This window comes from Camelina sativa, chromosome 18, assembly GCF_030686135.1.
Source record: "Camelina sativa cultivar CO46 ecotype springtype chromosome 18, ASM3068613v1".
Taxonomy (NCBI): domain Eukaryota; kingdom Viridiplantae; phylum Streptophyta; class Magnoliopsida; order Brassicales; family Brassicaceae; genus Camelina; species Camelina sativa.
Window position 1 is genome coordinate 462459 of NC_141897.1, and position 21797 is coordinate 484255.

The 21797-nt window shown below is 39.2% G+C and overlaps 4 protein-coding genes across 5 annotated transcripts; all 4 read right to left on the minus strand.

The window, feature by feature from the left end:
* Nucleotides 1-7674: 7674 nt before the first annotated feature.
* Nucleotides 7675-10303, minus strand: LOC104760152 (uncharacterized). Its single transcript, XM_010483031.3, has 10 exons — nucleotides 9758-10303; nucleotides 9529-9588; nucleotides 9399-9438; nucleotides 9118-9296; nucleotides 8970-9008; nucleotides 8763-8852; nucleotides 8593-8653; nucleotides 8369-8493; nucleotides 8149-8240; nucleotides 7675-8041 (listed from the first exon to the last, which is right to left on the minus strand). The coding sequence occupies exons 1-10, from the start codon at nucleotides 9803-9805 to the stop codon at nucleotides 7927-7929; spliced, it is 849 nt and encodes a 282-aa protein (XP_010481333.1). The 5' UTR covers nucleotides 9806-10303; the 3' UTR covers nucleotides 7675-7926.
* A 1393-nt stretch (nucleotides 10304-11696) lies between these two features.
* Nucleotides 11697-12599, minus strand: LOC147921289 (uncharacterized). Its single transcript, XM_087499689.1, has one exon. It carries the CDS (start codon nucleotides 12597-12599, stop codon nucleotides 11697-11699), a length of 903 nt encoding a protein of 300 aa, XP_087355815.1.
* A 1443-nt stretch (nucleotides 12600-14042) lies between these two features.
* On the minus strand, nucleotides 14043-17656 carry LOC104763005 (uncharacterized). Of its 2 annotated transcripts, XM_087499381.1 has the most exons (5): nucleotides 16947-17576; nucleotides 15907-16846; nucleotides 15635-15781; nucleotides 15325-15441; nucleotides 14043-14848 (listed from the first exon to the last, which is right to left on the minus strand). In XM_087499381.1, the coding sequence occupies exons 2-5, from the start codon at nucleotides 16585-16587 to the stop codon at nucleotides 14237-14239; spliced, it is 1557 nt and encodes a 518-aa protein (XP_087355507.1). In that variant the 5' UTR covers nucleotides 16588-16846; nucleotides 16947-17576; the 3' UTR covers nucleotides 14043-14236. The 2 variants fall into 2 exon arrangements, with proteins under 2 accessions (XP_087355507.1, XP_019095438.2); XM_019239893.2 differs by having other exon boundaries at nucleotides 15907-17656.
* Nucleotides 17657-17933: 277 nt separating this feature from the next.
* On the minus strand, nucleotides 17934-20253 carry LOC104760153 (transcription factor KUA1). Its single transcript, XM_010483032.2, has 3 exons — nucleotides 19703-20253; nucleotides 19279-19487; nucleotides 17934-18944 (listed from the first exon to the last, which is right to left on the minus strand). Exons 1-3 carry the CDS (start codon nucleotides 19986-19988, stop codon nucleotides 18294-18296), a joined length of 1146 nt encoding a protein of 381 aa, XP_010481334.2. The 5' UTR covers nucleotides 19989-20253; the 3' UTR covers nucleotides 17934-18293.
* Nucleotides 20254-21797: the final 1544 nt, after the last annotated feature.

Sequence of the window (21797 nt, forward strand, 5' to 3'; positions counted from 1 at the left end):
TTTAATCGGTTATTCATATCGCAATCTTCTACCCCAAAATTTGTTCCGCCTGGATCCCAGATCTGGAACTGAAAGCCGTTCCTCGATTTGATTGCGTCGGAGTTAAAAATCTGACGATGGTGATGAGGATCTCTTTCAATCGTGAACCAACGAAAACCGCTTGAAACAAAATTCAGCGGAAAATCACCGCCACTGCTCCGATGATCTGGCCGGATTGTGGTCGGAAAGAAACTCTCACAAAGGGAGAGAAGGACAAGTAAACGGATGATTAAAATCAACCAAATAGTTTTGGAAATCATTGGCGAGTACTATTGGAAATAAAAAAAACTATGCAAATAAGGAAAAGCAAAGAATAAAGAGCCGACCGACGCCGGAGAAGCCAGCGCCGGCCGGAAAGGGGAGGAATATGGAAGGTTTCTGAAGAGTTGCTTCTGGAGAGAGAGCGGAGAAAAAACGGTTTTGAGTAAGAAAAAGAAAAAGTGTCGTCATATTAAATTTTATCTAATTAATTTATAATTTTGTTTAGAATGTTTTTTGTTCTTCTTACGTATTATACAGGTTATAACCTAATTACATTAAATTTATTATAAGATAGAATATAAAATTTTAAAACAACTAGTTTTATTTTCTATAATTAAACAGGGGTATATGCCTATATGATATATTAGTGTATATTTTTATGTGTATACATTTTTTTTTGGAATATTAAAAATGTGTTGTAGTATGTGTAATATTTTGTAGTTCATATACTAAATAATTTATAAGTTGATTTTCCAAACTATGACTAAAAATTTATAGTATATGAAATAAACTAATAGTTTTAGTGTTGGTTCTATAGTCCAAACCCGTCATGCTAGACGGATTACACAACATGTTCAAATATTTTAAATCCGCAAAAAATCATCATACGAAACCGTGAAAAATAAAATATAATATGTGAGGTTAAAAGTCATTTTTTCTCAAATCAGTTTTTCAAATTTGTAAAGAACAATACCTTTTCACTCACCTCCTTATAAATAAATAAATAAAATCTGTATACATTTACGATTATGTTTACTACTTTTTAAAACACTTAGTTTCTATAAAAAATCAAATATAAGTATAGTTAATTTGTTTATTAAATTAATTATTTAATGTCAATGACATGCCTGTAAATAAGTGCCAACTTCAGAATTTATTTTATAAATGTCTCAAAAATGTATATATAGATACATAAATACACATTAAAAAAATAGATTAATTCTAATGGAGACAAATAGATTAATTGATGTTGAAGCACGTTTTAAGAGGCGTGTTATTCATTTGACTTTTGTCTATGTTCAGATCATGTTCCCAAGAACTGAGCCTTGGTTTGGGAACGGTTGACAAAGATAAGTACTACTCGGTCTACACCTTGGTTTATAATTGGGGATTTTAATGAATTAATTGGTAATCATGAAAAACGTGGAGGGAGGTTACGCCCCGCTTCTTCCTTTCTCGATTTTATCAGCATGATTCGGGATTGTGGTTTTCTGGAATTCCATATCTGGGTGATTGTCTCTCCTGGAGGGGTTGGCGAGATAAGAAGCCTATCCGTTGTCGATTGGATAGGGCTTTAGGTAATGAGGATTAGCATGATTTATTCCCGGACACGGTGACTGAATATTTGCCGATGATCGCATTTGATCATATGCCTCTCGTGACTAGTGTACGAGCGAAGAGGCCACGGGGAAGGCGGAGTTTTATGTTTGATCGTCGTTGGATTGGTAAGACGGGTTTAATGGAGGCGATCTCGTCTGGTTGGGCTGCTGACCGGGATCACGGATCACCAAAGTTCACAGACAAAATCGTGAATTGTAGGCGGGAGATCTCCCGTCGGCGTAAAACGCAAGCCCCATATGGTAGGGTTTTGATTGAGTATCTAAAACGGCAGCTGGAGGTGGCTCAGGCTGATGATACGTCTGCTTCGGAGTTAATGTCGGACTTACATTCCCAGTTGCGCGAGGCATACCGGGATGAGGAAATTCATTGGTATCAAAAGAGTAGGAATCATTGGAAGCGGGTGGGGGATAAAAATACAAAGTATTTTCAGGCACAAACTAAGCAGCGCCGGTCTCGTAATCGGATTGTTGGGCTTTATAAAAAGCATGAAGTTTGGTCTACGAATGATGCGGATATTTGTGATACGGCTGTCTTGTATTTTGAGGAACTGTTCACTACAATTAATCCTGATAATTTTGAGGAAGTATTACGTGAGGTCAACGCGGTAACTTTAGAAGCGGATAATGAACAGTTAACAGCCCTGGCTACATAAGCAGAGGTGAGACGGGCTTTATTTATGATGCACCCGGATAAAGCTCCAAAGCCGGATGGGATGACTGCTTTGTTCTTTCAGAAGGCATGGACGGTTGTTAAAGCGGACCTTGTTTCTATGGTCAATCAGTTTCTTGATGAGGGTGTTTTTGATAAGAGTTTAAATCGAACGCACCTCTGTCTTATCCATAAGGTGGCTAAACCGACACGGATGACAGAGTTGCGTCCTATTAGCTTGTGTAATGTGGGGTTTAGGGTTTAGGGTTTAGGGTTTAGGTGCTTGTCTCAAAAGTCTTGTGTCAACGCCTTAAGGTGCTTTTACCTGGTCTAATTTCGGAGACACAATCGGCCTTTGTTCCGAGTCGTTTGATCTCGGACAATATATTGATTGCTCAGGAGATGTTTCACGGATTGCGGACGAATAAGTCTTGTAGAGGAAAGTTTATGGCAATTAAGACGGATATGAGTAAGGCGTATGATAGAGTTGAGTGGGGTTTTTTAGAGGCTTTACTACGAAAAATGGGTTTTGCGGAACGATGGATTTCCTGGCTTATGTTTTGTGTCTCTTCGGTGGAGTATAAGGTTCTTCTCAATGGTCAACCAAATGGTTTGATAGTTCCGGAAAGGGGATTGAGACAGGGTGATCCGCTGTCACCATGCTTATTTATTTTATTTACGGAGGTCCTTATTGCAAATATTCGGAAGGCGGAGGCCGATAAGCGGATTACGGGTATTACAGTGGCAAACAAGTGCCCGCCAATTACCCACTTGTTATTTTCGGATGACAGTCTGTTTTTCTGTAAGGTTGATAAGGAACAATGTGGGGTGGTTTTGGATATTTTAAAACAGTATGAGGCGGTCTCGGAGCAGCAAATTAATTTTGCAAAATCTTCTGTTCAGTTTGGACACACGGTATATGATATGGCAAAGACGGAAATTCAGGGGGTCCTAGGAATAACCAATCAGGACGGTATAGGTTCTTATTTGGGAATCCCTGAGAGTTTGGGGGGTTAAAAACGAAGGTTTTTTCCTTTGTCCGGGATCGTCTGCAGAGTCGGACGGCTGTCCCGAAAGTCTGATGATTAAGTCTGTCGCGACGGCTGTCCCGACTTTTGTGATGTCTTGTTATCGTCTTCCCAAGACTATCACATCTAAACTGACTAGTGCAGTGGCAAACTTCTGGTGGAATACGAATGGTCAGGCAGGGGGTATGCATTGGATCGCTTGGGAGAGGCTTTGTTGTAGCAAGCAGTTGGGTGGATTGGGTTTTAAGAGTGTTGATGATTTTAACACGGCTTTGCTGGCTAAGCAGTTATGGCGATTGATAGATTGTCCAGACTCACTGTTTGCAAGGGTTTTTAAAAGTAGGTATTATCGGAACTCTGATCCTATGGATCCAATACGGTCTTATTCACCCTCGTATGGGTGGAGGAGTATCGAATCTGCTCGCTCTCTCATGAAAAAGGGCTAATTATACAGGTTGGCTCAGGGACCTCCATTTCGATATGGTCTGATCCCTGGGTTCCAGCTCAATTCTTGAGACCAGCCTTAAGTAACGGTCCTTTTAAGGACCCAAATCTCCGGTTACCTGATTTGATTGATCGACGAACGAATTCTTGGCGAAAGGATCTGCTTACTCAGCATTTTGATCCTGTGGATGTCGCTCTGATAGAGGCAATTCCTCTAAGCAGCTGTTCCAAGGCATATTATTTAGGATGGCACTTTACTAAAACTGGGAAATATACGGTAAAATCTGGGTATGAGACGGAATGTTTGGATGTCCAAGGTCCTTTTCAGGTATTCGGATCTGGTCCAGAAATCACTCCCCTTCTTGCTAGGGTTTGGCAAGTAAAATGTCCACCAAAACTACAATATTTTATGTGGCAAGTTTTATCGGGTTGTTTTTCGGTATCGACTAATTTGCGTCGTTGGGAATTGAGTTGTGAGGTCGTTTGCACACAGTGCAGGATGGAGGAGGAGGATATAAATCATGCCATCTTTCTATGCCCACCGGCCCGACAAGTTTGGGCTTTAGCTCATGTACCAGTGGGGCCGCAACTCTTTCCGACGAACTCTGTATATGCTAATGTTGATCATTTTCTAGATCCCATAAGTCCGGGTTCACAGGTTCAGGTTTTTCCTTGGATGATGTGGTATATTTGGAAAGCTCGAAACGCCCGTGTTTTTGAAAACCAGGCTGAACGCCCTGATGAGGTTGTCCGGGTGGCGGAGGGTGAGGCTTTGTCCTGGCAGGAGGCTCAGGTAGATGTTGAGGGGGAGGAGTTTCCCTCCACTACTACGGGTCTAACACCTGGGTATATAAGGGGTTTATCTCTTCCTACGATATTTATGGGACAGAGATGTTATGTTGACGGCTCTTGGAAAGCGACATATGTTTTTGCTGGTGCAGGATGGTGCTGTATTTCATCAGAAGGATCGCCCCCAGTGCTTGGAGCGACAAATTTCCGGTGAAGTTTATCCCCGTTACATGCAGAAGTTGAAGCTTTCATCTGGGCGATGCGATGTATGATTGGACATGACTTCCGGGATGTGGTTTTTATTACCGACTGTTCCGACTTGGTGAATATGGTGTCTTCCCCAACTGATTGGCCAGCTTTTGCAACATATTTAGACGACATTCGGATCGACATGGAGGAGTTTTCTTCTTTCTCTTTGATTTATGTTTCTCGTAATGCTAATGTACGAGCGGATTCTTTAGCACGCCAAGCGCGTGTGTCTCCGCATCATGTTTTGTTTGTAGACAATTTTCCTCCTAATTGGCTCGTCTGAGCTGATTCTTTTGTTTAAAAAAAAAAAAAAAAAAAAAAAAAAAAAAAAAAATGAACATAAATACACAAAACACAATTTCATACTTTTGGCATTGTTTAAATCATTTTCATCTGATTACAAGTGCACTCCTAGGCCAAATCCAAAACTTGATCTCAAACATGGTATGGGAGCAATTAGTACGGTGTGAAACACTTCTGCTGCAATCAAGTTAATTGGCAGCGATACATGTAAAATTTCCCAAGTAAAAGGTGGCCTTTTGTACAATTGTACCTGTGTGAGAGTAGTATTATGCAATTTGTGTGATGTGAGCTATCTGACAATTGTGTCATTATGCATCATACCGTATTTGAAAAAAAACTTCAAGGGTGTACCTTATAGAACAACTACTAATTACTTCATCTGTGTTTGTACTGGGGATTGCACAACACTAAATAAATATCGATTTTAGGGGAAAGAGTGAAGTTTGTTCTTTATTAACGATAAGGATGTGAGGTCGTCACTAAAACGAGTCAAGATCGTGCTCGTCAGTTCACAGGAGAACTGACAAGTGAGTCACGACGAGCTCGGAAGCTAACCGGAAATTATACAGAAAATAACAAGAGTCTTTAGACGCAAAGTATTGCTCTCGGGGTATTGTACGCGAGTCTCCCCCTTTTCTCCAGTGAGTACTGTTTCTTTATATAGTGGACTGTAGACCGAGGGTTTTCTAGGGTTCCCACCGTGAATTCCCGAGATTGTCCTTTACGGATTACTAATGACTTGCAGTCAATTTCGTCAGGCCGGAATCACATAACTCGTCTTATTGGGCCGAGTGGCATATTGGGGCGCAGCCCATGTCCAACAATCTGGATTGCTGTCAAGCTTGATCTGGTCTTTGCTTCACCTAGCAATTAGAAAGAGACCAATATGCATCTTTCAAAATTTACAGGAAACATTCTTTATCCTGCAAAAGGTGACAGACCAGATTGGTATGCGAAGAGTGTTATGTATACCTATGTCAATGATCTTATTTCTGGAATTATTCTGCAAAGATGACAGAGTTTGGGGAAAATCTTTTGTTGCTTGCATGTGCATGGTACCCCTGAGCCTGATCATGCAAACATAAAGTAAGAAACTCAGCGGAGAAACCCTCCCTATATATTAAGAAATACACCTTTTCAAGGGATGATACTTTGGTCCTCTTAGAGTTTCTTTGTAACAACAATGAGTGAGCCTCTTTTAACCTGTCAAATGGTTTAGCTTTCCTACAATTCTCCAAAAGATAGATAGCAGAGATGAGCAACAAATCAGCACAAGAAAGGAAACTATAAAACTAGAGGAGCAACATAAAGGAAGATGCCATAGCAAGGAGAAAGAGACGACCAGTCTGATAAAACCGAATGTACTCTTCGCATTAATCCTTTGACCTCAAGAAAAACAGCATACCATTCATAGAGCAACGAAACGAATGCCCTATACATCGTTCTCTTCAACTTCTCTATAAACACTCTCAAGCAGAGCCGGCTGAACAAGTAACTCACAATTTCGTGAAAGTAAGTCACTCTGTTTCCTCTGTTTCCATATAAATATTCAAAATGAAATAGTAAGAGAAGAGTTGAGTAGCATACAGGATGATGACACAGACTTCATCTTCCTTTAGCTCTCCGGGTAGGATCCACTGTGCACATGAGAAGCTTGCCTGCTTTGTGATCATTTTTCACTCTCTCTCTGTCTTTAAGAGAATGAATAGACAGGCGATTCTTCAAGTGTGGTTCGTCAAGGGGGATACCAACCAATATCATTTAATTTGTGCAGCATTTTGGTCATCCATTTCGCCATAAATTAAGGGCAGCTGCACATACATATTGATTCTTAAAAGATCTATCTTAGCTACTTAACTCGGTAGTTTTAGGGACATGATTACAGAAAAAAATTGCAAACGAATACCTTGTAGTGACTACCTAGATGTCACTAGGATAACTTCACTACACACAATATAACAAGGTCGGTGAGAGAAGAGAACTTCAGTATCAATATAACAACTATTCAAGGAACGAAGACTTTCTAGTGTGACTACCTCTAGGGCATTAAAATTCGGCAAGGAATCCTTGATCATAGAAGGTCGACCCTGGACAGTCCGAGAAGGAAGCTACCAAACTAAGAAACCAACAAAGTGATGAAATGAAAGTAGGGAAAGGACCTTAATATTTTCACTTTTGAGACATTTCACTGTATATTTTTCTACTGGACACATCCGAGCAAGGTCCTCAGAGATGTAGCCAGTCCATCCCATCTATCTGAATATTATATTAAGGTCTTATATTCTTGTCAAGAACATCTTTACCATCTTTTGATCCTGCCATTGTAACAGTAAGAAAAGGTAGAGGCATATATAGTGACATGTCAGTTAAGGAAGTACATGGCAGGGTATATCCTTGATTATTTTCAAGTTAACTCCTCCTGTCAAATCAACGTGAAGCTTCTTAGAGTTAATGAGGACGAGAAAGGAAAACAACCCACCAAAAATTTGAGAGAGAGAGAGAGAGAGAGAGAGAGAGAGAGATACGATGGTATGCATCTTTGTTGCAAAGTAGAAATAGAAAGAAACCCATATTTGTTTTTAATTCCTATTTATTATTTACGTTTTTAAAAGGAAATATATCAAAATAACACGTCTGACTCTGAACCCACCACCACTAGTAGTAAACGAAAAGAAAATGGTTTTCTAGAGCTGTGTATGTTGTTGTTGTTGTTGTTGTATCTATCATATTCCTTTTCCAAAGAGCTAATTTGAACAGTTACATCGTTACTTTTTTGGTCTGAAAAAAAAGCACCTCTATCTCTTCTTCTTCTCTCTCTATGCTTTCAAACTTCGGTTAAGATCAACGATGAGAGAATCACAGCGTATGCCAGGAACGCAAATATCGCTATTTGTATCAACAATTTTGGATTTTCTCTCATGTTTGGCGATGTCACCGATCTGTCACACAAAAAAAAAACACCATTCAAAACTTATATATATTGAAAAACAAACATATATTTTGTTACACAAAAGGAAAGATTTTGGATTGTTGTTGGTCGGTTTACCTTGCGATAAGCTGCGAGAGCCGATGAAACGGTAAGCTTTGGATGAAGACAATGCCTGGCCCCGTTAGAGTCGCCATTACTACGTTATCACCCTTTTCGATGTTGAAAGATAGCAACAGATTATGAACAATTCAAAAATCCTCCAAACTTCTTCACAATTTAAACAATATATATATATATATATATATATATATGTGATGGAAGAGTGTAAATTATGTACCCCGAATACTGCTCGTCTCAAAGGAGCATTGTATTTGATTTGGACGTTGACCGAGGGAGTGAGAGCAGCGATGCAAGACACGTCAATGGTAAGAACTTCTCCTACCTCCAGAACTTTTTGTACAACTAACATATATGTTTAGGAAGGGGATTGTAGTATCAGTTTTATTTATTTATTTTTGGCCCTGAACAGTAACAGCATTTCATTGGGATAAAACTTCTCACCTGAGCCACCTGCGAGGATAAAAGCAAGACCTTGTCCAGATAGGCGTTGTCTTAGAAACCCCTGCAACAACAATTTTGTGAGAAAAATGAATTTGTGGGATTGGTAAAGAATACTATAGTGTAGATACTGGCATTAGAAACCAATGCCAAGTAGTATTGTCCGTCTTAACCTCTGCACCAGCGGCAACAATGTTTCTTGCCCTCTGGTCAACTCCGTTGACAACCTCCACATCATGGACGGAACAAAGGAATGCATCTGGCTACAGAGAGCAAGAAGACGTACAAGGGGTCACACAACTCTATAGGAGCTTGATCTGAATGAGGAAAGAAACCGAGAGTTAAAGCGTCCACATTTTAGGAAGAAAGACTCTACGTACCTGGCATAAGATCTCACCTCCAAACATTGCCAAATCGATCTACAGGAGAAAAAAAATAACCAAATATCACAAACAAACAATCATGAATTAAATCTACATGTATGATTGAGGTGATGATATAGAAAAAGAAAAGCTAAAAGGTACAAACCGGGAGAATCCGAGCCAAATAAGGTGCAGCAATACCAACAAAGCCGTCGGTTTGGCCGGTATTACGAAGAAGCACGCTGGTGACACTCTTGCCCAAAAGCCACTGAAGAACTCCAACTTCTTGTTCAGGAGTGTAAGTGTTTTCCATCTCGATGGAACCAGACATGTAGCACATGGAAGCTTTACAAGCAGCAACCAAAATCAAATTTTTAGGTGAAAACAGTCTCTTACAAAATTGAATAGACAAAAGTGAACTTCTTATTCAGGGGGGAACAAGTATACCAGGCTTAGCAATCACTTTCTCCTCTGACTTTAACATAATCTGCCAACATAACAGACGACCATTAGATTGGTAAGAAGGATATAAATATATAATAGCCACAAAATGTGAAGATCACACTAAGCAATCAACCTGAACAACTTGGGATTCACCTCCCAAAATCTGGAAAGGTGTAACTGTATCTTGTTGACTCTGCAATGCATCAAACATGATTGATAATATCAAATTGTCAATAAAATCACAGATCATAAGCAAAACGAATCCAAGTAAAATTATACAACAAATCAACAATTAGAATTCTCTAAGTCCTACTTATTACAATGGACAATCAAATCACAGTGACATGGTTGAAGTAGTCAACCTGGTAGACATAAGGCTGAAATGGAGTTGAAAAGAACGGTGCGGCCATGGTGGTGAAGATTGGCTCTGGAAAAGGGGAGTTTTTAACAAATTCGGGACAGATCAAGACGACAGACGACGAATTCTCCGGTCAATTTCGAAATTAGTCAGAGAGAGGTGCTCGGAGTCTTTCATATACAGTCGGCGAGACTCCACGACCAAAACCACCGATGAAATTTGCTGATGGCTGGATCTTATTATCATCAGATGACACGTGTCTATATATGACGTGGATTACTCTTATTGGGCTTTAACAAGCAAAGACACGTCTCCGCCAAAATCATAGAGCCTAGATTATAATTTTAGACTTCGACTTCTAATGGAGGTATGGGACATATTTGTAAATTACCAGAAAATGCCCCTTAGGAATTAAAAAAGAAAATGAATGGGGAATTAAAAAAAATATCAACACGAATCGGTGATATAGGCAGGGTTCTAAAACATGTGAAACACCTATTCGTGTTGATACATGTGAAACACCTATTCGTGTTGATATACGCAGGATTCTAAAACATGTGAACCACCAATTCGTGTTGATATAGGCAGGTTCTAAAACATACCACTAGACCAAACGCTCTTTATTGTTTCAATTCCTCGATATTAGTCATTTCGGTGACGAGCAATAAATTTTATTACAGTGAATTATTTTTTTTAACTAAAAAAAAAGACTCCAACTTTAAAAAATGGTTGAAAAAATCATCAACCTTCGAAAATGATTGAAAAATTAGGAAATTTAATTAACCTTGCATTTTAATCACCAACATTTGTTGATTAAGTTAATAATTTATCGTTCCAAATTTGAAAATTCATGTTTTTTTAATATTTTCTGTTTATAATACCTAAATTGTAGCCATTTTTGTGCTGAGCAATTTCTTTAAATGAAAAAAAAGAATCTTCAACTTTTAAAAATGGTTGAAAAAATCTCCAACTTTCAATAATGATTGAAAAATCTGGAAATTTTATCAACTTTGCATTTTAATCACCAAATTTTTTTGATGAAAGCAGTTTAATTTGCTTCTAAGTTGCTAATTTCTTGTTCTAAATTTGAAAATTCATGTTTTTTGATAATTTTCCTCCCTATAATACATAAATCTTTGCCATTTGTAAACTTTATTTCTGTGAATTTTTTTTCCAAAGAATTTTTTTTCTTCCAATTTTAATAATGGTTGAAAAAAATCTTCATCTTGCAACCTACCACAAACTTTCTATTCATTGCACCAAATAATGATACCGGAGTTCACAAATGAAGGAGGGATGCCATATTTGTTAATTCCCACACACCACATTACTAATCGCATCTAGGGTCTCTGATACCCTAAAGCCGGACAATGGAAGCTGTTACCCACTGTTCGATGCATAACATGCGACGATCAGTGTGGGTTTTGTATTTAATTGCTTTTATTTTCAATTAATGTTGTATTTTATCTCTAATTATTTTTATTATTCAATTATTTTTTCTATTATTATTAATAAGTCGAAGATTTTAGGGTTTTGTATTTAATTGCTTTTATTTTCAATTAATGTTGTATTTTATCTCTAATTGTTTTTATTATTCAATTATTTTTCTATTATTATTAATAAGTAGAAGATTTGAAAAACAAATCACATTTACGTATGTGAATAATTTTCAGTATCTGTAACCAATTTTATGTTCAGTTATTAATCTCTCTATTATTATCAACGTCTAGACAGACATATCTGACGATGTAAATGTGTTTATTTCATTTTCTGAAAAGTCGTGTCCGATGCCTAATCCAAAATACACCTAATACAATAAATACACAAAACACAATTTCATACTTTTTTTTTTTTGTATGAATGTTAAATTATATTCACCAAAAAACAACAGTGGTCCAAAGTTGGTTTTACATTTTAGAACAACCGTTTAACAACCGAAAAGTTTAAGAGACTGATATGGTTGGGAGAGGATGACTTCGAAACCAGAGCTGGAGTCCATTCTCATAGCCAGAGGTGGAGGTCAGTGTGAGCAAACGATTGCGGACTTGCTTGTCGATGAAGCGGCAAAGGGTGGATGACGAAATAGGAGCTTCTCCGTGCCTTCGAGCATTACGTTCCCGCCATAGGCTGTGTATAGTGGATTGGAAGACATACCGCAGGACAAACAGGGGTAGGCGAGGAGTAGAAGAGTCCACGAGCAGAGAAGCCAATGTTGTCCAAGACGTGGTGAACCGGGCTCCCAGCAAGTTGTGAACAAGAGTAGACCACACGTTCGAGGAATAGGAGCAGGAGAAAAAAAGATGTTCTCTCGTTTCCCCACAACCCTGACAGAGAACACAATCTCCATTTGCAGCAGCATTCCACTGAACTAACTTGTCACCAGTAGAGAGCCGATTATGGTGAGCAAGCCAAGCTATAAAGGCGTACTTAGTTGTTGAATGAGTGAACCAAACACCTGCAGACCAGGCACAGGGAGCGTTTGGTTGCCTTATCAAACACCAAGTATCATAGGAAGCGAATATACTCTTAAAAGAACCATTCCTCTGTTTCCAGAGTGGACGATCACTACCTTGAGGTTGCACTGAGTGGCGGATAGAGTCAAGAGCATCCTCAATCTGATTCAGAATATCAATACGATGCCGTCGTCGTCGATGCGAGAGGGCCTCTGCCACAGTACTCTTCTGTGGGATCCCCATATCAATACTACCCCGGTTCCCAAGTTGAGCAAACAGCGGACCAATAGGGCTCCAAACATCAAACCAGAATGAAGTGTCAGTGCCCGAAGATATCTCCTTTTTATGTAAATTCGCAGCAAGGTCACGGTATTTCAAAATCTTCCTCCACATCCATGATCCACCAACACTCCTCTCATTGACAGAGAAAAACTAACCAGTGCGGATCAAGTTCCTTCGAACCTAGTTGACCCAAAGAGAGGTACTAGCAGACACTAGTCGCCAAATGAGCTTCAAAATACACACTGTGTTCGTATCCTGCAGACGACGAAGCCCCAGCCCTCCCTCATGCATTGGTTTACATACGTCAAGCCAAGAGATTCTGGCCTTTTTTGTATTTAGAGCCGGACCAGACCACAAGAAAGCCGAGAAGAGACTATCAATCTCCTGAAGGCATCGCTTCGGCAAACGGAAAGCAGAGAACCAGAAATTGGTGAGACTAGATAATACCGACTTTATCAACTGAAGTCTACCCGCAAAAGACAAAAACCGACCAGTCCAGCAGGATATACGACTACGAATACGCTCAAGAAGAGGAAGATAGTCAGCATGTGTCATAGAACGGGTGAGGAGAGGGAGTCCCAGGTACCGAACAGGGAGTGAGCCCACAGAGAACTGGAAGTGCTGTAGGATGTCGTGCTGATGTTGAGTTGAAAAACCAGCCATGAACAGCGTGGATTTCTGAAGGTTTATTCTGAGGCCCGAGACAGCGGCAAACCTATCAAAAACAGCTAGAATCGCCGCTATGGAGTGTGAGCTCCCATCAGTAAAGATGAGAATATCATCAGCAAAGCAGAGGTGTGTGAGGTTCATTGTTTTGCAGCGAGGATGATAACCAATGCAGTGATCAGTAGCAGCCTTATCCAGCATTAGGGACAGGACATTCATACAAATGACAAATAGATAAGGGGATAGAGAACATCCTTGCCTCAAGCCTCTTTTGCTTTGGAAATAACCAGCTAACTCCCCATTGACTTGCACAGAGAAAAAAGCAGAGCAAATACAAAGTTCTATCCAATGAATGAAATCCGCGGGGACATTAATAGCTTTGAGGATGTTGATAAGAAAAGGCCATTGCACTGAATCAAAGGCCTTGGAGATATCAATCTTCATCATACACCGAGGGGAGATGGACTCCTTGTGATAGTCCTTCACCAATTCTGAAGCAAGCAACAGGTTCTCCATCATAAGCCTATCCTTTATGAACGCTGACTGATTAGGAGCAATGAATGAAGGCAATATAACCTTCAAATGATTAGCAATAATCTTGGAGACTACCTTATACAACACATTGCAGCAAGAAATAGAACGGTAGTCCTTCAGAAAATATGGTATACTAAGCCAAATCCAAAATATGGAAGTAATTTAGTACGGTGTGAAACACCTGCTGCAATCAAGTTAACTGGCAGCGATACATGTGGAATTTCCCAAGTAAAAGATGGCCTTTTGTACAATTGTACCTGTGTGAGAGTAGTGTCATGCAATTTGTGTGATGTGAGCTATCTGACAATTGTGCCATTTTGCATCATACCGTATTCGAAAAAAAAACTCAAAGGGTTTACCTAAAGAACAACTTCATCAGGATTGCCTGTCAAGGTATGATGCTTTGAAGTTTGAACACTTTAGCAAACAACCTTGCTAAAAACTTTAAGTCCCTGTTTCGTAAATAAGCTTTGCATATCCTATCAAAACCCTCATTGCGACTTAAGAGGGTCTATTTCCTTGGAGCTTTCAAACAAGTAAAAAAGACACTACCAAATTATTCTAGTTACAATCCTTTTGAGTCCAAGAAACAATATATAGAGGAACAAAAGCATCAGAAATTTTTTGGACGCCATGACCCGGAGGTTGACTCGAATCCCAAATCTTTTCATCAGCTGCAACACCATACCACATACCATCATCATCCCTCGGAACAACATCCTCGCAGCATCTCCAGCTCCGGTAATGTTTCTCACATCTTCCCCTGATACGTCCACGTACGACACCGACTCTGGATTCTCTTTCTTGCCTTTATTGGTCTCGGATTGGTTTAGCCCCAGACGATCATTGAGCCAGATAGAGATGTTGATTAGCAGCTCAGCCATCCATCGAACCTCGTCTTCTGATATGGGACGTGTCATCCAGTCCCCTTTGTACTTCACACTGCCTGCTATTTGGTTGCCAGCACCACGTGGCTTGAACACCTCGTCACGGTTTTTCTGGGGACGGTCCGGCTCTAGGGAAAAGGCGATTGGTTTTATGACATGCCCGCCAAAGAAGTTTGAAACCGCTGATTTCAGTGAATCTACACACTTAAGGGACTCTGTGACGTTTTTCTCGGATACAGTTTGCAGTTCGGCTTCTGCCCGCAGTATGAATAGCTGCAAATGCAAAGAACAAAAACCCCTTCAGTAAAGTTACATGTTTTAAGTTCCACTCGCCCTAATGAGCTAAGGGATTCTAGAATCATATAAACTAACGTAGAGTATCGGATACAAGTAAACAAACGTGCAGATGTGTGCTCAGGGATTCTGATGGCTTATTGATACAACCAGGGTACTGATAAACAAATGTCGGATCTACGTGAACGAGTCCTCAAAAATAAATAGCTCATAACATGGCCGATAACTGCAAATTCATCTAATATTCAAGCAACAGAGTTAATTCAGATAGAAGGCTAAAAACAGCGAAACAAGTAAACGGGAAGGTTATCCATAACTTTGTCAACTGTATCATTTCATAACAGAGCTATATATAAGCACATTTCTAGATATCATCCAACAAATTTATTAATCTTCTACCTTTTTTATTCCGAACTTATCACTACAGTAGAATATTATAAAAGGAAGACATTAACCTGAAGCAGTTGTTGTCCACCATCTTCACCATCACTAAAGAGTTTCAAGTCTTTGTTCCAGTTTTCATGTAAGAATGAACCATCAGCGTTGCTCTCACACAACCCATCTTCCCAATCCTGAAGTTCCACAAGCAGTTAAACATGATTTGTCAGTATAGAGTTTGTGTAATTATGTGAAAAAAAATGATTTTACAGTGTTTTGTTGAACTTTTCAAGGATGTTATGATGAAATAAACTGGATTCCCTTTTTTATGATGAGAGCCCAGAGAACAGATAACAAATATGGTGTTGAGGAAAAATATAGGCATACCTTCAACTTCTCACGGATAGATGGAGCAAATCTAGACAATTCGTTCACTTTTGAACTTCCAGGTCCAGTTTGTTTGGAGTGAAAGGCTTTATCAATATCCTTCATCAGAACCAAAAGCTCTTTTGACGATGTCAATGCACTCATCACCTATTTAGAGAGACACAATAGAACCATTCAGTCATATTAGTATTTAAAAACAGAAGTCTTGCAATCCATTTTCCAACAGATAAATCCATGAATTTTAGAAAAATAGCTTAAGCTAGGTAACAAACCTTTAGAACCATCTGAGTTACTATTTCTGGATCTGTGTGAAGGAACTTGTGCGCAAAGCCAATAAAATGCATGACCAGAGAACTGTAGTAGAGATAATTGGATATCACATAGCTCTGCCACAAAGACGTGTATCCACAAACGCGTGATTCATAAGACTCATCCTGTTTCACATCTTTTACAGATCCATTGGAAGCAGCTTCAAGATCTGAGAAATCATCCAAACTGATCATCCATGGTTCCAGGTACATAACCCAGATGGAGAACACCTGAGATGCCTTCTTCATTGAGCTTCCACTTGTAGGGCAGAACAAAAAGCTCCTCAGTATATAACGATAGAGCGGCCTCTGTAAATGGGTATTCCAGGAAGTGAGCGGCCTAAGGTTCAAATTCGCAACATGGAATGACGATCCTGAAGTCGGTGTCTTCCACCGGGGGCTCTCGCCATACTCAACATAGTTTTCAGTCCCGACACCACTTGTAACCCAGCTCAAATTCAGATACTTGACAAGCAACTTCACTACTTCTTCCAACCCACAAGTAGGTGGAATCTCCTCCACAGCAGAACGGAAAGGAGGAGCCACACCGAAAGATTTAGCCGTAACAACCGGAAACGGTGAGAAGTCGTTCTCAACCAGCCAATAATGCAAGAAGACATTCACCAAGAACTCAGCTTTTGTCATCACTGACACATCATACCCATATCCGTAATGCAAAAGAGAGCTACGATAAGGCTGGTGAGCATTTAAGTCGAAAACAGGAACAAAGGCTTTCAGATATGAGTAAAGAAGCCTTAAGTAGAGATTACACTCCAATTTCTGATCTGAATCACGCTTATTAGTACTACTACCAGGAAAACCTTTGATATGTGTCCAATTCTGTAGCCTAGACACCTTTCTCTTCTGGATAGGAACCACAGATGCAGAAGTCTCACTGTTTCCTCTACAAACCGGATAATAAGAGAGCCAAAACATGTAATACTCGAAAACATTAAGCCTAACTTCATAAGATGAACCCCGAAGTGAATCCTCCTCAATCTTACCTTTCAAAAAGGGGCAAAGATTAGATAACGCAGTTCGATCCTTCTCGCTGGAGAGCATGAACCGAGCATACTCCGGTAAACGTTCCGTCGGGAAAACGTACTTAACAAGAGACAATTTATCAACAGCAAAGATTGAGCTCATGAGTATACCACTAGGGGATAACAAAGCGAAGACCCTTTCCGCTGAATCCAAATCGTTAGCCGCCGAGATTAAATCGATCCAACCGTTCGGCGGCGACGACGAAGACTGTGCCGGGGATGCGGCGGCTGTGTCGCCGAAGCCGAAGATCTTACAGATTAAACTCGGGAATGTAACAGAGAAGAAATGACGACACTGATCAGGCGTGTGCGACTGTAGAAACGATTCAACGGAAGAGCAAGCATCGGAGATATTAGGCGGCGTAGAAGCTGCGAGTATAGCCGACGCTAGGTCTTGAGATTGCGAAAGCGAATCGACGGTGTACGAGTGTGGAAGCATCGCTGATTACGAAGCTGAAGACGAAAGTAGGGTTTTTAACGCAAAAGAGAGAGAGAGAGAGAGCAAAGGGGTTTATGCCGGAGAGAAGAAGGGTTTGAAATGCGAGGCGACTCAAATCGCGCCTTGTGAAGGGGAAACACCTAAAGGGGGACAAAAATATCGACACGACGACGAATGGAAAGAAAAGAGAGCGTTACGTGCCACGTGGCCACCGGCGTATATCACCGCGGTTACTTTTTCCATTTTTACTTAGGGCTTTTTATCCAAAAAGTCAGTCGGTGGTGAACGCGGGAACACTCTCGATTCTCATCGCCCTAAATTTAACGCTCCCGATTTTGACACGTAATTAAGTTTTTTGAGGCCCATCATTTTGTACAACTTAAGCCCATTTTGTCTTTTTGGTATTAGTCAGCTTACTCAAAGCTGCGAGCAGAATCTAGAATCCGGTTGAAACCGGTTCGGCTTGATTTTTAATTTACGTTTTCAATCCGGTTAGTGTGGTCAGAGGATAAGCAAACTGTCTTTTTATTTATTCAAAACTAATAAATTCTAATTTTTAGTACACATTAAACGGAAATTAACGCATCCTAGAGTCAAAAATAAAACATACAAAATATAAAGAAATGTAAGCAAAAAAAATAATAATTTGTTTTTCTCCCTTTTTTTTTTTTTTTTTTTTTTTTCTTTTCTCCCTAATGATCAAAGCTGAACGAAAAAAACATCCTACCAAGTTAAACAACCTAACAAAGCAAATCTTATTTAAGTTACTGTAAACCAAGAACTAACCTGTAACAACCCAACCCCAACCCCAGAGACAAGAGATCTTCCATCAAGTTGCCATTTTAGACAGTCACTTTCCAAAGATCCTTTTACAAAGCGTGTATCACGCTTTTGATGTCCGAACTATCAGAGCTAGGGTTTGGGTGAAATGCTGACTGTCTTGAAGATAAACCGCCACCTAGCTTCAGCGAAAGAGACTGATCGGATTCTCCATTCTTGTTTGACTCTGCAAGGCTAAGCTTAGACATACCGAGAAGCTCATCAACATTGATAGGGGCTTTGGAGTGCACGGCAGTTGGTCTGAGAATCTCATGAGTTTCCTCTTTCTTGGGTGGTTCAGGAACATAACCAGCAGGCCATATTGGGAATGGAAACGGGTAATACGGTGAGAAGTAGGTTGGATAGAGTATCGGGAATGAGCCAGGTAGTTGTTGTTGCGGTTGTGGTTGTGGTTGTGGTTGTGGTTGCGGTTGCGTTTGTGGTTGTGATTGCAGTTGTGTAGTTTCTTCCAGTCTGGAAGCAGAAGAAGAAGCAGCAGCAGCAGCAGTTGCGGCTGGTTCCCCGGTGGTAGAGTTTGTGGAGTCCATGGATTCACATTCTTCAATTTCCACGATTGATGGTGCTTGAAGGGAGCTAGGAGCAGCAAGTGTCTGATGAACAGAGTCAGCGCTTTGCATTTCTGTTTCCACAGGAATGTTCTCTCCGTCCGGTTCTTGCAAATCCATCGGAATATCTCCAACCTACAAGGACAAATTAACAGATGCATAAGCAGCATATAGAAGAAGAATTGCATTTCAAGACCCCCAAAAGGGGCTTAAAGTTCCATGCTTTTTAAATTTAGACGAGTCCGATCTCTCTATTCAATTGTTTAACCAAGATTAGCTGCAAAATAGTACCCTAAAGTATATTCTATTTACAAAATCGAACTATTTTTGTAATTCTCGTTTCATATCGAAATGTAGAAGACAAGCCAAAGTGTCCCTTACGAATTATTCAATCTCTAACTATGATATATAAAAAAATGTGCATAAGACCGATCAAATAAGTGTTTTTGAGTGAAGGAAGGAAACTAACCTCATCAGGAACCATATCAAAGAGACTAGAACGTCTTTTGCGACGAGACACATTGGATTGTCTGATGAAATACTTCTGAGCATGGCTAGCAACTTGTGTAGGTGTCCTTGTAGTCACATAGTTCCTTGAGATACCTCGCCAATCGCCTTTTCCCAGCTTCTGTAAACCTAATAAGAACATCCTGTGTTCCTCCTCTGTCCATGGAGTTCCTAAAGAGAAAACCAAATCAAACACACAAATCCACATTCAATCAGACAAATTCCTCACCGGAACTGCAATAAACACACATCAAACTCTGGTTACATAATGCAATTTAAGCGACTATGATGCAAGATAAACTTATTTCCCACGGATTGTACGGATGATTGAATTGATTCGCACAAAAATTGGAATTTGATATTTGTTTTTTAAAAAAAGGAGAAACCTTTCTTTCTCTCGCGGCTAGAGGAAGAGCCAGCAACGAAATCCTCGGAAGCATAACCATCACCAGGGACATGGTCAGGGACATCACCCGGAGAACCAGGAGTAATAGACCCGGTTCCACCATGCCCACCCGATCCAGAACCCGTGTAATGGCTAAGATTACCCATACTTGCACTTTTCCGGATCGAACCTTCGGTGAGCCTAACACCAAACAGCTTCACCCCGCGATTGGGACAAGTCCTAGAGTTGTGGCCATTGTGATTGCAGTGAGAGCACCGACGAGTCATACCCGACCCGATTTGCTTATCTAGAATCGGATCTGATCGGAGTTCTGAAACGGTGGCGGATCGGATCTTAGCTGATCGCAGAAGCACAGAATCTAATTGAGAGAGAGATTGAGAGACAAGGAGCGGAAGAAAGACAATAATATTGGTTTATCTGGTCGGATTTATTACATAAATTCTTTTTTTTATTTTAATTTTCTTTTGCTTCTCCTAATGTTTCTCTTTTTTTTATATATGCAATCGGAAATATTTGGTGTATCCTTGGTGGATTTTTTCCTTTTTCGTATTTCACAATTGACTTATAGTCAATGCAACGTGTCTACACTAGTAGATTTATTTTGGGGAAATTATTGAATTACTTGAAGTAAGAAATCCAATAATCTATTGCTATTAATTATTAATGGCTATTTTTGTACTATAAATTTTTTGAATAGATGTATTACAGGCTGCTATCTAAATATTCAAAAGTTTAATTTACTATATAAATATATTTTTTAAAACAGCTTTATTTGTCTTTTCTTTTTAACATGATGACATATAGTATCTTAAACCAAAGTATATCTTAATGACACAACAAATATAATATCCCATGTGTCTTATGCTAAATAATTACTTATATTTTCTTATATTTTTCTATTTATATAAGGATGGATATCTACAAAAAAAAAAAAAAAAAAGCAGCAAAGAAAGTGTGAGTATTTGATGTACAAGTGCTAAACCTCCACCCAAAATAGTTAACAATTGGCTGAATATTATTTGCCACAAGATTATAATCACACTATCAACATTTGTAAGTTATTTAATAGCCCCTTCACGCGTTCCATACATAACTTTGACTAAATATAAAGAAGTTACAAACAAAATAAAATATGACATCAGTTTAATAAGATATCATAAGAAGAAAAAAAAGTTAACATCCCTACACATAAAAGAAAAATCAGATTTTGGTTTTATAGATAGGGCCACAACAAAAACTATTGGTTGTTTTTACTTAATAATCTAAACCTTAAAAATAAATATTTGTAGTAGAATATAGACCCATGAGTAAGTAAAATATGTTATCTTTTTTTTTTTAATATAATTTTCTTTGAAATGTTATCTTAAGAAAGAAAAATATTATTGTGCCTCTCCTTTTTTGCTAAGAGCACAAATGTCATATCTTACACTAATAAGTGTTTTCATTTATTTATTTTGTATGATTAATCTTCAAATATATTAAAAAGACAGGATCTTCAAACTAATCTCTATGTCCTAATATTAAAACTAAAAGCATCACAATTTGTTGTTAGGACAAGAAAAAAAAAAAGGACGAACGTACAAGGAAAAAAAAAACAACGTAGATAGAGAGAATGAGTGGATAGGTTTAGTCATATAGATTAGTAGGTCCCACGTTCTCATAAGCCACGTGGACACGAGGAGAACGGCTTATCCAGAAAGCAAAATATTCATTTTTTTTTTTGTCTCTCTCAATCTCACTCACTCATAGACTCTCTCAGATCATCTCTTTTCTTCTTTTTTAAGTTTAGGATTCCTTCACAAAGCTTTCTTAGCCGTACACGTGTCTTTCTCCCGTCGGTGGGCATATTCGCATATTATTTCTTGTCATCATCACTCATCTCTAAACTTTTTATTCTATAAAACAACAAACAACAACGTTTTACTTAAAAAATGTTCACCTAATAATAGTTTCTAGCTATTTTTATCCACATACTGTATCTAACTTTTGCTTTCTCCAAACTTTCTATTACCAATTTTAATCGAACATTTTTTTATATCTTTTTGCATGCCGCAGACTTGGAGCCAGTTTTTTTT

Bases quoted from the DNA above. Each gene is read 5' to 3' on its own strand.
- LOC104763005 (XM_019239893.2), bottom strand. From the start codon at position 17,424: ATGCTTCCACACTCGTACACCGTCGATTCGCTTTCGCAATCTCAAGAC. The intron at 15,782-15,906 runs GTTTGTTACCTA...CTCTCTAAATAG, and splicing joins TAACTCAGATGGTTCTAAAG to GTGATGAGTGCATTGACATC. The intron at 15,442-15,634 runs GTATGCCTATAT...GTGGAACTTCAG, and splicing joins CTATCCGTGAGAAGTTGAAG to GATTGGGAAGATGGGTTGTG.
- LOC104760153 (XM_010483032.2), bottom strand. From the start codon at position 19,988: ATGACTCGTCGGTGCTCTCACTGCAATCACAATGGCCACAACTCTAGG. The intron at 19,488-19,702 runs GTTTCTCCTTTT...TTTTCTCTTTAG, and splicing joins TAGCCGCGAGAGAAAGAAAG to GAACTCCATGGACAGAGGAG. The intron at 18,945-19,278 runs GTTAGTTTCCTT...TTGTCCTTGTAG, and splicing joins TTGATATGGTTCCTGATGAG to GTTGGAGATATTCCGATGGA.
- LOC104760152 (XM_010483031.3), bottom strand. From the start codon at position 9,805: ATGGCCGCACCGTTCTTTTCAACTCCATTTCAGCCTTATGTCTACCAG. The intron at 9,439-9,528 runs GTTGATTGCTTA...TTATGTTGGCAG, and splicing joins GTGAATCCCAAGTTGTTCAG to ATTATGTTAAAGTCAGAGGA. The intron at 9,297-9,398 runs GTATACTTGTTC...CTGCTTGTAAAG, and splicing joins GAAAGTGATTGCTAAGCCTG to CTTCCATGTGCTACATGTCT.
- LOC147921289 (XM_087499689.1), bottom strand. From the start codon at position 12,599: ATGTGGAGGAAGATTTTGAAATACCGTGACCTTGCTGCGAATTTACAT.